The following is an 18,391-nucleotide window of genomic DNA, read 5'->3' as shown; positions in this document are numbered from 1 at the left end:
TTATAATGGGAAAATATGATAACAATGATGAAAGTGTAGTGCAATTTTCATTATAAAAATGACCTTTTAGAGAGATAAATAGCTCAGTAATATAGCAAAATTTTCAACTTCCAAGGACTTGGAGCGAATTACAAAAAAAAAATAATAAATAAACAATGTGTTATTGGGTTCACATTACGATATTTTCAAGATACCTCCATTTATTCCTACAGGATGAAAAATACGTTTCCACAATTTTTTTAAGTTTGCACCAGCCGGCAAAAACTTACGTAAAGTTGAATTTCCATAAACCAAGTATTACATAAGTCGGGGAGTTCCTACACTGTAAACAACCATGTATACATATATATATTTTGCCAAGCTGCCAGACTTTTTTGAGAGTATTATTATTTTAGCTTACTAATTTTGGGCAAAGATACTTGCAGCAAAAAATTTTGTTCATTAAAATAATCATTTGTGGTATATTTCTTACCAATCTTACTGAATGCTGCTTTTACTTTTTTTGCATAATCATCATGGTCTTTAATGGCATATGGAATAAAAAGTACTTTTCCGACATCATACCTAGAGGGAAGAAATGCATAAGTAAAACATCAGTAGGAACAAAACCAGAAATGGAAAGATCAGTTTTTCTTGTAATTTTATGTAAATCTAGCCAATCTGGCACATATAACAAGAAATGCTATACAGTAAATCTTCAATAATTGTAGGTCTATGTATACTTTGAGTATATGAAAAAATGGGAGGAAGGGAAGCTGGACACTTAATATGGTGTAGATTTGGCTTTTTTCTTCTTTTTTTCGCTAAAGCACTTACAAGGTATTAGCCCCACAGCATTATTTTATGGTCATTTTGCCAGATGACAAATCTGTATTTCCCCTTGCAAAACTAACCCCACACATTTTGATGGGATTCAAACCTAGGTCTTTTCCATATTGTATGGAAACACAGCAACTGTAACCACTGTATTACCTGTGAAGGCATATAATGGTACTTATCAGCAGGGCTGTAGTGGAGGGTATATGGCATATACCCCTGGATTTTTTTAGGTGAATAGAATATTCTGTCTGGATTTCTATATATATATATTATATATATATATATATATATATATATATATATATATATATATATATATATATATATATACAGGTATATGCCGTATACCCTCTGGAATTCGATTAATAAGCACAGTATCGTAACACTCACAGAGTCCTCTGCTAATTTTGGGATTACAGCACTGCCTATCAGTGAATATTAATATATGATTCTGTGGGGAAAAAGGATGAGGCTAACTGCACATGTCTACAATTAAAAAAAAAATAATCTTAAATAATATCTAACTAATATCTTAAATAATATTTTAATTTGAAAAAAATAACTTAGCCAACTATGTAGTTTCCTCAACATAAAAAAATACCTTGGCTCATATGAAACATTGTTATCACAAGGAAGTTGTGGAAGTTGATAGCTTGAATAAATTCAAGAACTGGACAAACTTTTAGAGCAAATGGATGTGTGAAATGGGATTTTTTTTTTTTTTTTTGCTGATGCTATTATAAACTTGCTTTCTTGCATCATATGCCTCTGCTAATGCTAAGTGTTTAAGACTTTAAATGGTTTGAATAAACTAAATGCTGATGGTATCCTTACTCTTACTTAGAGTTTCTGTACAACGTCTACAGAAAGGATAGATAGGATAGGAAGGGAGAAGGGGTTATGCTATTAGTTAAGAAACACATAAAATCCAAGGAAGTGAAGCCAGTCGACATCGCTGGACAGTGCAGTGTTGAGTCAGTTTGGTGTGACATAAGCAATGGGAGATCAAAATTGAGAGTAGGAGTGTGCTATAGGCCTAATGACTCTGATGAGTATAATAAGAAACTGTACAGGGAAATAGAGTGGGCCAGTAAATCAGAGAGTCTTATAATGGGGGATTTTAATTTCCCAGATATTGACTGGAATTTGTGGGTTGGTCACTCACACACTAGCAAGGCTTTTGTGGATTTATTGGATGATTGTTTTCTAAATCAGCATGTTCGGGAGGCAACTAGAGGGAGCAATACTCTTGATTTGATTATTAGTAGTGATTCTTCATGCATTAAGAATCTGCAGATACAGGAACCACTAGGTGGCAGTGATCACAGTGTGTTGAAGTGGGATTTACTCAAGGAGGTAACTACCATCAGGTGTAAAGGGAAGGGTTATTGCTTTCATAAAGGCGACTACGATGGTCTGAGACAGTATTTAAATTCTATACAGTGGGACCAACTGATGATGTTACCAACAGCAAACTCAAAATGGGAAGCATTCAAAGAACTTATCTTGGAAGCTACTAGGCTTTACATACCAACTAAGAAATATTGTTCAAGGTTCAGGCCTAAATGGATGTCAGATGAACTAATGAGACACATGGCAGAGAAGAAAAATGCATGGGATACATATAAATTAACATGTGACACAGAAGCCTATGATAGATATAAATTGATCTGTAACCAAGTTACAAAGGAGGTTAGGCAGGCGAAGGCAGATTATGAGAAATCTTTGGCAAGGGATGCAAAGAAAAACAGCAAAGAGTTCTTTAGAAAGGATAGATAAACTCTAGAAGGAAGGGGATGAATCAGATTGGTCCACTTGATATAGATGGTTCAACTGTTCATGATCCTGCTCAGGTAGCTAACAAACTAAATCAATATTTTGCATCTACATTCACACATGAGGAGTTATTCAGGAAGGGAAATGCCATAGATGAAGTAAACACTGGCAGTGAGCTAGATGATCTCGTAATAATTGAGAGTAAAGTGGAGGAGAAATTGTTGAAGATAAATACAAGAAAGGCACCCGGGGTGGATGGGATCTATCCAGTTATATTAAAGGAGGCAGCAAAGGAAGTAAGCAAACCCTTAGCCATAATTATGAGAGCTTCCTTGGACTCAGGGGAGGTACTCACAGACTGGAGATGTGCAAATGTAACCCCAATTCACAAAGGAGGATCAAAGGCTGACACAAGTAATTATAGACCTGTGAGTTTAACTTCTGTTCCAGGAAAATTAATGGAAGCACTGGTTAAAGAAGCACTGTAGGATCATCTTGACAAGAGTTCAGTTATAGCTCAGACACAGCATGGTTTTGTTAAGGGAAGGTCTTGCCTGACCAATTTGATTGGATACTATGATGCAGTCACAAAAGAATTGGATGCAGAGAATAACGTTGATATTATATATTTGGATCTTAGAAAGGCTTTTGATACTGTTGCACATGGAAGACTGCTGCACAAATTGGAGCAGTGTGGCATTGGTGGCAAATTGTTGCTATGGATAAAGGGATGGTTGAGTGGCAGAAGACAGAGAATGGTAATTAATGGACACTGCCCATCGTGGACTAATGTTATTAGTGGAATCCTTCGGGGATCAGTGTTGGGTCCATTGTTGTTTTCTGTATTTATAAATAATACTGATGATGGTATATCAAGCTTAATGTCCAAGTTTGCAGACGATACAAAGGTTGGCAGGGTTGTTAAGGACGCTACTGACGCTATGCTGCTGCAACAGGATCTGGAAAGGTTGAGCAGATGGGCTGAGAGGTGGCAAATGAAGTTTAACATTGACAAATGTAAAATACTACATATGGGAAACAGCAACCCCAGAGCAAAGTATCAACTCTGTGGTACTACACTGACAGTGGTAGAGAATGAAAAGGACCTGGGGGTAATTGTGCAGGCAGATATGAAGTTCTCTGAGCAGTGCAGATGGGCTGCAAGAGTAGCTCATGGTGTCTTATCAATGATATACAGGAATTTTTCTAGCAGGGATATGGAGGTGATTATTCCCTTGTATAAGGCAATGGTCAGGCCGCACCTTGAGTACTGTATACAGGTCTGGAGGCCTCATTTCAAGAAGGATGAAGAGCTGCTGGAACGAGTACAGAGAAGGGCAACAAGGTTAGTGAACGGAACGAAGGGTTGCTCTTATGAAGAAAGGCTTAAGTTTTGCTAATTACAGTGTCTGGAGACTAGGCACCGGCGAGGTGATCTGATAGAGGTGTACAAAGCCTTGAATGGTTTGAGCATGCTCAATGCTGATGGGATACTGCCTCTTGCTCAGAATAATCACCTGAGAGGGCATAAATTCAAATTGAGGAAGTACGGATGTAGGATAGATGTGCAGAAGTTTGCCTTTAGCCAGCAGGTAGTTGGTTGGTGGAACAGACTTCCATCCCTTGTTGTGGAAGTTGATAGCCTAAATAAATTTAAGGCTCAGCTGGACAGGTATTTTGAACTAACTGAGTGGTGAATTTGAAGGGTTTTTTTTTTTTGGCTGATGCTGCATAAGCTTGCTTTCTTGCATCATATGCCTCTATTAATGCTAATGCTAACACATATAACAAACAAACAAAAAAAAATCTGTTTATACTCCAGGATGACCACACAGTCAGAGGAGTTCGCAAAGTAAATGGAATAGAAGAAACAGCACTGTATTTAGTAGTCATGCAGGCTGGAACCACGGTCACTCAAAGTCGTGTACTTATGTACTCTTGACCATGCGGCCACCAGTTGTTAGTTATTGGAATAAGTTGCCTTCAGGGGTAGTTGAGGCCACCAGCTTGGGGAAATTCAAAGCTCAGCACTGGATATAGATACCCGCTTGAGGAGGAAGTCAAAATAGGTGGTTTATTATTATTTATTTTTTGGCCAACACAGTAAAAGCCCAGGAGCTTCCTTGCACCATATAGCTAATACTGATACTAAACTTAAATTGAAAAAGGATGGCTACAGCATAGATGTGCAAAAATTTGCTTTCAAAGTTAACTGATTGTTCAAACAAACTACTATCTGGTGTTATGGAAGTGGGTAGTTTGAATAAATTTAAGGAAGAATAAGAAAAATTATTAACTGCAAATACAAAATCAACAAATACTCACTGATCATTGTCCACGGCCATTTTAATTATGTGGAAATGAGTATCTATGACAGTAGGCCAATGGACAGTTGGTTGACAGGACAAGTGGACAATGGGATAACTGGTCGAAACAATTGGTCAACAGCACTGGTGCCGACCGGGCTAGCCAGGTGGGTAAAATGCCTGCCTGGCAACCCAAAGGTTGCAGGTTTGAATCCCGCCTCGGACTTGGATCATAGTACTGCAAAAAAACCTTGGAAGGTGCATTATGGCCACAGAAGCCGATGCGCAACTACCAAAAAAAAAAAAAAAAAACAGCACTGGTCTCATTTCTCATCAAATTTTAAGAAGTTAACATGTTAGAAGGGGAATAGCAATGGCATCACCATTAAATTAAAGAAATAAAAGTCTATTCCATAACATTATATTTGTATTAAGATATTATTATTATTATCATTATTAGTCATATGGTGCAAGGAAGCCTGGGCTTATGCTGCACCAGCTAAAAAAAAAAAATTTCTGAATTACCCTGAGAGAGAGAGAGAGAGAGAACAAGAGTCAGAAGTAGAAGGGAATCACCAAGAAAGAGAAGAATGATGATATCCAGTTCAGGACCCTGGGTGTGCCAAGCCCATATTCTGCCAGACGTCGAAAAGGACCCCCTTTTTGCTGAATTTCACTCTTTTAATAGTGAAAGCCAAAAACTTGTTAAATCTATAGATAGAATAATTGTTTCATTATGTAATTTACCCAGCTGATTTTCTTGTACAGAATACATTCTAAACAATAACCTTCACAGAACTTTGTAATTGGCCTATTATGGCAGCTTACAAAGTTCTACCAAGAATATATATGTAATCTCTGCTGAAAAATATGCAAATTCTTGCAATTCACATGCATTTGTATATTTAAACACTCCCCTTCAGTTGCAGATTCCTCTACCCACCAGAGTAGAAACCTTTAATTTATTTAAAAAGTTACCAGTTAAAACTTGCCCATGATTGAAATGGCACACAGTATTACACAGTATTATACACAGTATTATTTATTTCTTTTTTGATTTTAAATTTGATATTAATAAAAGAAATAAAATTCATTTATTAAGGCTTTATATTTTCGCAACTTATAGTTGCAAAACTATAAATTCTGGGTTTTCCACGCCAGATTGTTGAGTGACCCCTCATCTGATTTTCAACAACCATACCAAACTGGCTGTCATCCCTCCCACACAGTGACTGACCTGATGGTATGGTAGTTTTACCATTGGCTATGTGTTATATATGTTTTCTGTGATATCTACATCAAGTGATGTCGACCAGCTGTCTTCCAAACAACTGTCCAGGTCCAATGGAGATGGCCTGTGTTTGATTCCTAATGCTGGCCAAAGCTGAGGGCCATTTCTCATTTCATTTTCGCTATGTAGCCAAGTTAGTCATTTAGATGAGAGAGTTATGTAATTTATCCCATTTTTCATTTTTTGAAATTTCTTGAGCTGTAAGCATTTTAATTTTTCTGGCCTGGCCTTTCATTGGGTAACTGCCCAGTGATCAAACTACCATACCAAGGTCTGCCACAGCAGGGGGTAATCAAATGTCCCAATGGCTGGTTTTGGAAATGTGAAGAATGCTTCCTGCTGGTGAAGCATCAATTTTACTGCTATGATGCACATTACTTGTCAGAATAATGTTCTGGACTTTTCTTGGTAAGGGAAGATACTTTTCTGTTCGTGGCCACAAACTCTAAATGGAATTTCTCTTATTTTGCATAGCTGAGTGGTGAACTTTGAGAAGCTTTTGGATAGTGAAAAAACATGGCTTTGTCATGAAAAACAGTGTTTTGCTACATGAAGAACTTTATAGCTGGATACAATGGAGTAACATAAGTGATATCATCCATTCTCTCAAGACCATTTGGCTTTCGCAAAGTGAAAAACAATATAAATGGATTAAAAAAAAAAAAAAAAGCAGCACATATAAGACTAAAGACACTATAAGGATAGTACAAAAAGAATCAAGTACTAATCCCCAACCAGTGTGTGACTAGGTATAAATATTTTTATACTGGCCCTGTCAGGGGCCAGGATGCTATTGCCAGATCATGTGGGCCATTTAGCAATATGATTGAGGGACCTAGTTACAATTATCTCTTAAAAATAGAACGATTTTCAGAAAAATTGTAATGCTATTGGTGCAGATATGTTATCTATAATTCATACCCTCACCCCGTCCTTCGGGGCTGGTGGGTAGTCTAATTTATGGTTACTAGCTGGGCAGTATTTGGACACCCCCTCTAATCAAGAAAAAATAAAAAAAATTAAAAAAATCTGTCAGTGGCCAAACAAACAGTTAACCTCTTCTAACCAGAACCCAGAATGGATGGGGGCGCACCGGAAGGCTATTCAATTCGTCACACATATCGAGTACAAACATAATAAGAATTTTTAAATTAAATATTGGTTGGGAAAAGTATACAGAAAGTTTTATTATCAATTTTTTTTAAAAAAAATCATAAATTTTTTTTAAGAAGTGGCATCTCTCAGAAGTTGCAGGAGTACACAGGTTATAAAATTAACTATTCCATGAGTTTTCAATTATCAAGGTAATTTGACAACAAATTTTGGATTAGTTCGTAAAGGAAATTAATTTTATTGTCCCATTTTAATTATTGGTAGTAATTATTTAAAAAAACCTTTAATATCATAAACATACATTCTACATTGGTATGAGTTATAATGTGTTCTACTTTCTCTTTAGTTATAAGGTGTTCTCATCAAAACCATAACCAGCCTCGCCCACAATAAATAGTCAAAATGACTTATTTACTGAGCTTTGGTCTTTCTTGTAGCGCTTAGAGTAGTATCTTACTACTCTTGTGTTGTAGCGTTTGTGATTACACATATTTAGAATTCGAAGCCATCGGCAAAAAATGCGCTATTTTAAATCAGCAGCAGTAAAACAAGGAAATTCTAGCTCCACGTAAAATAACATCATAAATAATATAAAATATGATAAATTAATTTAGATAATGTATATGGCAATCCGATACTTAAAATATATACTTATGTTTTATGTATCAGATATCCAGATTATTTCTGTTTTTGAAATTAGCATAAAAACATGATCATCGTTGAGATATTCAGAGAATTACTTTTCACCATGTATACATAATTTTGCAAATCACAGAATTACCAAATTGCCTTACTTCGTAAAATATGATTTTACGTGATCACAGCAGTAATCAAGGTAACCACTTCCGTGCTGCGTGGAATTTGATAGTAGAAGGAGACGCCTCATTTTAGCTACTAAAGGAATTTCGAAAATTCCGATATCATAAACCTGAACGTTTTATTTTTTCTTAAAGCTTATTGAAATCAGATAACGTGCAAGAAGTGTGTGACAACATCGTACGCTTCGAGTTTAGCGCTGTTTACGAAAATGGATGCTCGTCGCAAGCAATACCAATTATCCTGGTTTCGCAAATTATATTACAAATATCCAAGAACTTTGAGTACGGTTATTGCCGCAGGAGCTCTTCTTATATTTTATAGTGGGCCAATATATTATACATTTTTTAGAAAAGCCGCTCCTAGACCGCAAATTCGTGAGTCTAAATCGTAGGTATCACCAATAGAATTTTTGTATCTTCGTTTTGTTTAGAATTTTTGTATCTTCGTTTGCGGAAATTCCTACATATTTGTTTTTATTTTAGGCTGATCCAAAATCGTTCGTTTTTAAAAATGACAATAGTATTCATTTGATTTGTCAGAACATGTTGAGATTGATTACTGCTTCTTATATTTAGAAATATAAGATTTCTCGTAATCACTGCCACCCAGTGGTTCCTTTATCCGAAAATTCTTGCACGAATAATCACTGCCGATAACCAGATCAAGAGCATTACTCTCTCTGGTTGCTTCTCTAACGTGTTTCTGTAGAAAACAATCATCCAATAAATCCGCAAAAGTCTTGCGAGTGACCAACTCACAAGTTCCAGTCAATATTTGGGAAGTTAAATCCCCCATTATTAGACAATCTGATTTACTAGTCCACTCTATTTGTCTGTAAAGTTGTTAGCTGTACTCATCAGAGTCATTAGGCCTATACATTCCTACCCTCATTTTTGCTGGTAGAAAATGAAAAAGATCTGGGAGTAATTGTGCAGTCAGATATGAAATTTTCTGAGCAATGCAGACAGGCTGCCAGAGCAGGTCATGGGGTATTGTCAATGATATACAGGAATTTTGCTAGTAGGGAAAAGGAAGTGATTATTAGCATTAGTAGAGGCATTTGATGCAAGAAAGCAAGCTTATGCAGCATCAGCCAAAAAAAAAAAAAAAAAACCCCACTTCCACTTCACCCCTCTTTTCGTTCAAAATACCTGTCCAGCTAAGCCTTAAACTTATTTAGGCTATCAACCTCCACCACAAGGGATGGAAGTCTGTTCCACCAACCAACCACCTGCTGGCTAAAGGCAAATTTCCGCACGTCTATCCTACCTCTGCTTTCCTCAATTTGAATTTATGCCCTCTCAGGTGATTTTTCTGAGCTAGAGGAAGAATCCCATCAGCATTGAGCATGCTTAAACCATTCAAGGCTTTATACACCTCTACAGATCACCTCGCTGGTGCCTAGTCTCCAGACACTGTAATTTGCAAAACTTAAGCCTTTCTTCGTAAGAGCACCCCTTTGTTCCATTCACTAATCTTGTTGCCCTTCTCTGTACTCGTTCCAGCAGCTCTACATCCTTCTTGAAATGAGGCCTCCAGACCTGTATACAGTACTCTAGGTGTGGCCTGACCATTGCCTTATACAATGGAATAATCACCTCCTTATCCCTGCTGGAAAAATTCCTGTATATCATTGACAATACTCCATGAGCTACTCTTGCAGCCCGTCTGCACTGCTCAGAGAACTTCATATCTGCCTGCACAACCACCCCCAAGTCCCTTTCATTCTTTACCACTGTCAGTGTAGTACCACAGAGTTGATACGTTGCTCTGGGGTTGCTGTTTCCCATGTGTAGTACTTTACATTTGTCAATGTTAAACTTCATTTGCCACCTCTCAGCCCATCTGCTCAACCTTTCCAGATCCTGTTGCAGCAGTATAGTGTCAGTAGTGTCCTTGACAACCCTGCCAACCTTTGTATCATCTGCAAACTTGGACATTAAGCTTGATATACCATCATCAATATCATTTATAAATACAGAAAACAATAATGGACCCAACACTGAGCCCTGAGGGACTCCACTAATAACATTAGTCCACGATGAGCAGTGTCCATTGATTACCACTCTCTGTCTTCTCCCGCTCAACCACCCCTTTATCCATAGCAACAGTTTGCCTCCAATGTCACACTGCTCCAATTTGTGTAGCAGTCTTCCATGTGCAACAGTATCAAAAGCCTTTCTAAGATCCAAGTATATAATATCAAAGTTATTCCCTGCATCCAGTTCTTTTGTGACTGCATCATAATATCCAATCAAGTTGGTCAGGCAAGACTTCCCCTTAACAAAACCATGCTGTGTCTGAGCTATAACTGAAGTCTTGTCTAAATGATCCTGCAGTGCTTCTTTAACCAGTGCCTCCATTAATTTTCCTGGAACAGAAGTTAAGCTCACAGGTCTATAATTACTTGTGTCAGCCCTTGATCCTCCTTTGTGAATTGGGGTCACATTTGCACATTTCCAGTCTATGGGTACCTCCCCTGAGTCCAAGGAAGCTCTCATAATTATAGCTAAGGGTTTGCTTACTTCCTTTGCTGCCTCCTTTAATATAACTGGATAGATCCCATCCACCCCGGGTGCCTTTCTTGTGTTTATCTTCAACAGTTTCTCCTCCACTTTACTCCCAGTTATTTCAAGATTCTGTAGCTTACTGCTAGAGTTGAATACACCTCTGGCATTCCCCTTGCTGAATAACTCCTCATGTGTGAATGTCGATGCAAAATATTCATTTAGTTTGTTAGCTACCTGAGCAGGATCATCAACAGTTGACCCATCAATAAGGCAATGGTCAGGCCACACCTTGAGTACTGCGTACAGGCCCGGAGACCTTATTTTAGGAAGGATGTAGAGTTGCTTAAGCAAGTACAGAGAAGGGTAACAAGATTGGTGAGGGGAACGAAAGGGTGGTCTTACCAAGAAAGGCTTAAGTTCTGCAAATTGCAGCGTTTGGAGATTAGGCACCTACGAGGTGATCTGATTGAGGTGTATAAGGCCTTGAATGAGTTGAGCAGGCTGAATGCTGATGGGATTCTTCCTCTTGCTCATATTACAAACCTGAGGGGGCATAAATTCAAATTGAGGAAAGACAGTTATAGAATTGATGTGTAGAAATTTGCCTTTAGCCAGTGGGTAGTTGATTGCTGGAACAAACTTCCATCTGTTGTTGTGGAAGTTAATAGCTTAAATAAATTCAAGGAGGAACTGAACAAACGTTTAGAGGGAATGGATGTGTGAAATGTTTTTTTTTTTTTTTTTTTGGCTGGTGCTGCATAAGCTTGCTTTCGTGCTTCACATGCCTCTACTACTACTACTATAAAAATATTTTCATTATGTTGCTCACATATCATTGCATACCAATTGTAGGTATTCAGTATTGGTAGGTTTTGTGAGAAATAAGTAATTATTAGAATTTATTTTTGAGATGTTAGTGGTATTTTTCAATATTGTCTCCCTAGAATTTAGAAGGAAAAGTTTCTTCAAGTTGTTTTGATTATAGACAGTGTTTTTTTTTATTTCAGTTAAGGTGACAAGTATGTTGTGGTTATATGGCTCTTGCCCTAAATATTTATATGGTTATGAGCAGCATGAGAATAATGGGCCTATCATATTATATTGTATGCAGATTTAAAAAAATAATAATACAAGTGCTGTAAATTTCTTATACAAAGTATATGTATTAATTGTAGAAAACAGTTATCCCTTCATAATGGATAATATCCACACAGAATATTGTTTCAGTTTATACAACAGTCATTGTGGGACAAAAGGTTTACTAAGTCAATCTAAATAAAGTCATAATTATTCTTTGCATCCAGTTGAAGTGATATATATCATCCTATGGTATTTAGGGAGGAGTGCAGCAGAGGCTTGAGGTATTGTGGGGGAGGGACTCAGCCCAAAAGGAAAAGAGATAAAATGAAGAAGTGCCAATTAAGAAACATTGTACGGGGAGGTATACAATCTGATGTGCAACACCAATGCAGTTCCTTTGTGACAACCTCAGTATTAGCATTAGAATTAGTAGAGGCATACGATGCAAGAAAGAAAGCTTATGCAGCATCAGCCAAAAAAAACCCCTCCTATTTCATCCCTCCATTCGTTCCAAATGCCTGTCCAGCTCAGCCTTAAATTTATTTGGGCTATTAGCTTCCACAACAAAAGATGGACACCTCTTCCACCCACTGGCTAAAGGCAAATTTCTACCCACTGGCTAAAGGCAACTACCCACTGGCTAAAGGCAAATTTCTGCACATCTATTCTATAACTATCTTTCCTCAAATTGAAACTGTGCCCCCTCAGGTTCTTAGTCTGAGCAAGACGAAGAATCCCATCAGAATTCAGCTTGCTCAACCCATTCAAAGCCTTATACACCTCAATCAGATCACCTCGCAGGTGCCTATTCTCCAGGTGCTGCAATTTTCAGAACTTAAGCCTTTCTTGGTAAGAGCACTCCTTTGTTCCCCTCACCAATCTTGTTGCCCTTCTTTGTACTCATTCTAGCAACTCTACATCCTTCCTAAAATGAGGCCTCCAGACCTGTACACAGTACTCTAGGTGTGGCCTGACCATTGCCTTGTATAATGGGATTATCACCTCCCTGTCCCTGCTAGCAAAATTCCTATATATCATTGACAAGACCCCATGACCATGGCAGCCTGTCTGCACTGCTCAGCGAACTTCATATTTGGCTGCACAATTACTCCCAGGTCTTTTTCACTTCCCTGAGTGCAGTACCACCCAGTTGGTATGTTCCTCTTCAGTTATTGCTACCCATATGCAGTACTTTGCATTTGTCAATGTTAAACTCCAGTTGCCACTTCTCAGCCCATTTTCCCAACTTATCTAGATACAGTTGGAGTAGCGTACTGTCGTTAACAACCCTGATAACCTTTGTATCATCTGCAAACTTGGAGTGTAAACCTGATATACCTTCTTCAATATCATTGGTAAATATACAAAACAACAATGGGCCCAACACCGAACGTGGGGAACTCCACTAATAACATTTGTCCATTGATTACCACTCTCTGTTGTCTCCCACTCAACCATCCCTTTATCTATTGTAGCAGCTTACCCTTGATGCCATATCTCTCCAATTTGTACAGCAGTCTTCCATGTGCAACAGTATCAATAGCTTTCCTGAAATCCAGTATATGATATCAAAATTATTTTTGGCATTCAGTTCCTTTGTGACCAAATCAAATTGGTCAGACAAGACCTCCTTTTGACAAACCCATGTTGTGTCTTAACTATTACTGCAGTTTTGTCTAGATGATCCTGCAATGCTTCTTTAACCAGTGATTCCATTATTTTCCCCGGAACACAAGTTAAACTAACAGATCTGTAGTTACTTGTGTCACCTTTTGAACCTCCTTTGTGAATTGGTGATACATTTGTACACCTCCAGTCCATGGCAACCTCCCCTGAGTCCAAGGAAGCTCTCATAATTATGGCTAAGGGTTTGCTTACTTCCTTTGCTGCCTCCTTAAATATAACTGGATAGATCCCGTCTACCCCCGGTATCTAATTACATTGGTCATGGAATGATCTCCTCTTAATAGATCTATGTTATTAGTGGAAAAATATGTCTGGAAGCATCTTAAACAGCATAAGCCAGAAAAAAAAATACTCCATCATCTGTCTTTCTTCTAGTAATCTTGCTAAACCTTTTTTGATCTTTGTTTATTCAAACTGTCCATTTCTGCAACACCAGAAGGAAGTTTGTTCTAACAATCAGTTATTCTCTGGCTGAAAACAAAGTTTCACACATCTATCTTGCAACTCTCCTTTTGTGTGTCATCCAAAGAAGAGTAAGGTTTTTTTGCTCATTATATTTCAAGTCTTAAATAGTTAAAAGGTGCAAACGAAGCATTTGAGAGGAGTGTTAAACAGACTTGATGCAGCTGTGTCTAGTTTGTGGCATTTGCAGAACTAAAGTTTTTCTTGGTAAGAACACCCTTTTGTGTCCCTGACTAATCTTGTTCTTCTTTGCACCCATTTCAGCAGATATGCCTCCTTCCTAAAGTGAGGTTTCCAGACCTGTAAAGTGTTTAGGGTCAAACGGCACCAGGGGTTTTCCCCATCTCAGTGTAGTTTTCATTGTCATGTGATACAGTATGCTGTAAAGGTCAGAAATTTAAAAGTGTGTGGATCTTGTGGTGTACCATTGTTCTTCTGGCCTATTAGCCGCTGGGCTCCTGATGGGGGCCCAAAGTTGCTCACACTTAACCTCGGGGAGATTGATCAGGTACACCCGTTTTAGATTTTTACTCTGGCAGGTCCTGCCACCTAATTTCCTGAGATTTCAGTGGCTAGGACCTAAAAAAAAAATTAGCTATTGTAGGGGTGAGTGCTAGAATTGGAAAGGCCAAATGTTTATAAACACGATTTAAATTAGACATGATTAAGTTTGAACTTTGTATGGTGCATATGCTAGCTGTAAGTAGAGTGGCAGGAGGCTGATGACTGGTGTGGATGAAAGGTAGAAATATGGGGATGATAGAGGTGACCCCAATATGGTCAGTGAGGCTGGCCCTGGCCCCACCAGGAGAGAAGGGGGAAGCAGGGGAGGGGGAGACAGAAGGCCATCTCCATTATTTTCCTGGAAAAAGTGAGATGTAGCCTAGCCATTGCTTCATACAAAATGATAATCACTTTATACGAACAGAGCCTCATAAATGGCTCTAGCAGACCACACTTCTCAGAAAACTTCATGTTTGACTAGACAATTACCCCTAGGTCTTTTTTTGTTCTCCACTATTTTGAGTATGGTACCACCCAGTTGGTATGCTATTTTGGAATTATTGCTACCCATATGCAATACCCTGCTCTTATCAATATTAAATCTGTTACCACTTTGCGGCTTATCTGCCTAATTTCTCCAGATCTTGTTGCAGTATCATACCCTAATTTCTGTCATTAACTACCCTGCTGACTTTTGTATTATCAGCAAACTTGGATATTAAACATGACACATCTTCATCAATATTGTTAATAAATGTTGAAAACAATAAGGGGTCCAGCAGTGAACCCTGAAGTCCATTAAGATTATCTGCCCAAGAAGAGCAATGGTCATTAATAGCCACACTGTCTTCTGCCATTCTTTTATCCACAGAAGTAACTTACCCCTAAAGCCATACTGCTCCAGTTTGTACAGTAGTTTTTCATGTGGAAGAATATCAAAAGTTTTACTGAAATCTATGTGGATGATGGCAAAATTATATATTTTTCTCTGGTTACTGCATCATATAATCAGAAAGGTCGGGCAAGATCTCCATTTAACAAATCTATGATGTGATTGCCATATAACTGCGTTCCTGTCAAGATCCTGTATTACTTCTTTAACTACATGCTCCATTATTTTCCTGGAAAACCGAAATCAAGCTTACAATTCTGTAATTACTTCACCCTTTGATTCCCCCTTTCTGAATAGGGGGGACATTTTCACATCTCCAATATGTAGGGACCTATCCTGAACCCAAGGATGCTCTCGCAATGATGGCTAAAGGTTTGCTCATTCTTCCTGCTTCTTTTAATATCATTGGATAGATTCCATCAGCCTCAGGATGATTATTCACTTTTGGGATGTAGCCTAGCCATTGAATGGCTAGGCTACATCCCAAAAGTGAATAAGTGAAATTTCAGGAATTTCTTCTCTGAATTTAGCTCCCATTTGTAACTTGGTATACTTGTGCAATCTGCCTTTATAAAAAACTGTTCACATATGAATAAAGATGCAAAGCATTTATTTAGTTTGTCAACAACCCGAACAAGGTCATCAGCAGTTATGCCACCCATATGTGGGTAATTCGTATAGTAGACCAATGTGATTCATCCTTTTTTTATTATTTTTTATTTTTTAGTGTTTACATAAGCAAAAAAGACTTCTCACAGTCTGTCTTAGCTTGCCTATGTCCCTTAGTGCCTTGTTGGCAGACTAGTATATATTTACTGTAGATTTCTGTGTCCCCTGATATATCCCCAGGGGGCTCACATCTGTTGAGCCCCCTGGGGATATATCAGGCACACCCTTGGCACACCCAAGGTCCTGAGCTGGATATCATCATTCGTCTCTTTCTTGGTGATTCCCTTCTACTTCTGACTCTTGTTCTCTCTTTCTCTGGGTAATTCAGAAATTTTTTTTTTAGCTGGTGCAGCATAAGCCTCAGGCTTCCTTGCACTATACGGTTAATAATAATAATTTATAATGATTTCATTTCAATTCTCCGATGACAATTTAGGTTTAAACCTTAAACAATATCTCCTAGTTTGTATAAAAAACCTAGTAACTTCTATGATTACTTCCCTGAATGTTTCCCGTTTAGAATTTACAGTTGGTCCCACTGAGAAGAATTTTAAAAACCATGGAAGTCCATTGTAGTCACCATGGTGTGGCCTAGGCATTGCTGCACACAACATGAGAATCACCTCTTTGGCCTTTCTGTCAGAATTCTGGTATATCAGTAACAGCCTCATGAGCAATTACTGACAATTAATAGGAAAATTCCTTACAGATTAGAGATGTGCAAATAAGATAATGCTCTCATTATTATAGCTAAAGGTGTGATTGCCTCTTTTGCTACGTCTTTTAATTTAACTGTATAGATTCCATCAACCCTAGATACTTATTTAATTTTATCTATCTGCAACATTTTCTCTTACAGCTTCCTTTCATTTACCATAAAACTATTTCACATAGTCAATACTAGACTTTTGGTATCTGCCATCTTTTAAAACTTCTTCAGATTTGGGTAATCTCCAATGAATGGCCCACTCAAAACTAAAATGGTGGTTCTGAATAGTTTTAGAGAGTTCTCCATTATCCTAAAAATATCTAAAAAATGAGTGGTGTTGGATAATGGATTGCCAGATTTGGGTGGTTCACCTGTATTATGTTAAAGTATAAAAAGACAGACTGTGCACCTTCTACATGAAGGGTATCCCTGTAATTTCCAGAAATCCAGCAGTTTCTGGAAATTACATTCAGTTTAACATTTTGTAGAGTACTTATGTGTATATAATTCTTCGTTTGGAGTTAAATTTTGAAATATTACATTTCAAATAAAGTTTTCATTAACATACAAATGTTTTTAAATCTTCCTGTGTGTGTTGCCATCTCTTATTCATATTTCCATGTAATAGTATACACAGTTTTAATAAGTGGCTGCATGAAAATAGATATTAAAATCAGAAGAGGAGGAGGTCACATTTGTCAGCAATTGTTCTCAGATTTTTGCTTACATAAGCTGGAATTTGGTTCCAGAAGTTGATGAAATTGAAACAAGTAATACTTGTTTCAATGTAAACAAGTAATACATAAATAGATGTAGACCAAATAGTATTACATCAAAAAAGTAATGATATTTTTTAATTATTTTTTTATAATTTCGTGTTTTTTAAATTCTAATTTATTTTTACAATGATTGAACACTATTGTTAGGCAACCAAATCAAAATAAGGACAAATTAATATTTAAAAGTATTTATGTACAAATTTTTCATTTTTATGAAATTTTAAAATTTCATGACGAATCTCCAGAGACCCTACTGCTAGCAGAAAACTAGCCATTCAAGCCCCAGACATTTTCAGGAACTTGCTCCAGAAAGGGATAAACTAAGCTCTTCCTTAACTGTATAAAATCAGAATTGATTTTAATTTAACCCTATTTCCAGTATTATGCACTTTTAGTTTTCTGAAGTTTATTCAATATGATATAAAATTTTTGGATGAAATATTTTAAAAATGTATTGAAAAATATTTCATCATGATATGATAATTCAGTAATATGAAAATGGAGTTTTTCACCATCATCAACATCATCTAATGCAGTGATTTTCAACCGCGGTGCCGCAACAACATTCCAGGGGTGTCACATAATTTGGGTTTTTAAGTTACTTAAACTTTTTTTTTTTTTTTTTAATTTATATATTTATTTCATTATAAAAAGGTGTACAGTATCTTTTTAATTTTGTGGTGATCTATAATTGATGTTTATTCAGTACCTCTATATAAAGAATAAAATTATTATATATATGTATAATTTGTATTATGAATTGTAATTTTGTTTATAATTATATTATTTTAATAACTATCATATAACATATTTTTTTAATATTATATATACAGGAAACCCTTGATTAGTGCGGTTAATGAATCCTTGAAATATACCGCACATATTAAAACCGCACTAATCAAACTTAAGAAACAATGGGAATAATTATAATGAATCCTTGAAAATTATGAAATTGTAAAAATATATTTTTTCTTAC

The 18,391-nt window shown here is 37.0% G+C and overlaps 1 protein-coding gene across 3 annotated transcripts in view; it reads right to left on the bottom strand.

Moving 5' to 3' along the window:
• The window catches only part of LOC150087839 (alpha-aspartyl dipeptidase), an 85,181-nt gene extending 76,855 nt beyond the window's left edge, over positions 1-8,326 (bottom strand). For all 3 annotated transcript variants that reach the window (XM_090369230.1, XM_090369228.1, XM_090369229.1), the window contains exons 1-2: positions 8,100-8,326; positions 473-564 (exon numbers count right to left, since the gene is read on the bottom strand). In XM_090369230.1, the coding sequence (XP_090225356.1) occupies positions 473-564; positions 8,100-8,191 (184 nt within the window). In that variant the 5' untranslated portion in view covers positions 8,192-8,326. The remainder of the gene's footprint in view (positions 1-472; positions 565-8,099) is intronic.
• Between the last annotated feature and the right edge of the window lie 10,065 nt (positions 8,327-18,391).

The sequence above is a fragment of the Mastigoproctus giganteus genome, chromosome 3, assembly GCF_048544385.1.
Source record: "Mastigoproctus giganteus isolate SK-2022 chromosome 3, ASM4854438v1, whole genome shotgun sequence".
NCBI lineage: Eukaryota > Metazoa > Arthropoda > Arachnida > Uropygi > Thelyphonidae > Mastigoproctus > Mastigoproctus giganteus.
The sequence above is the reverse complement of the archived record's forward strand: the minus strand, read 5'-3'. Positions and strand labels throughout refer to the sequence as shown.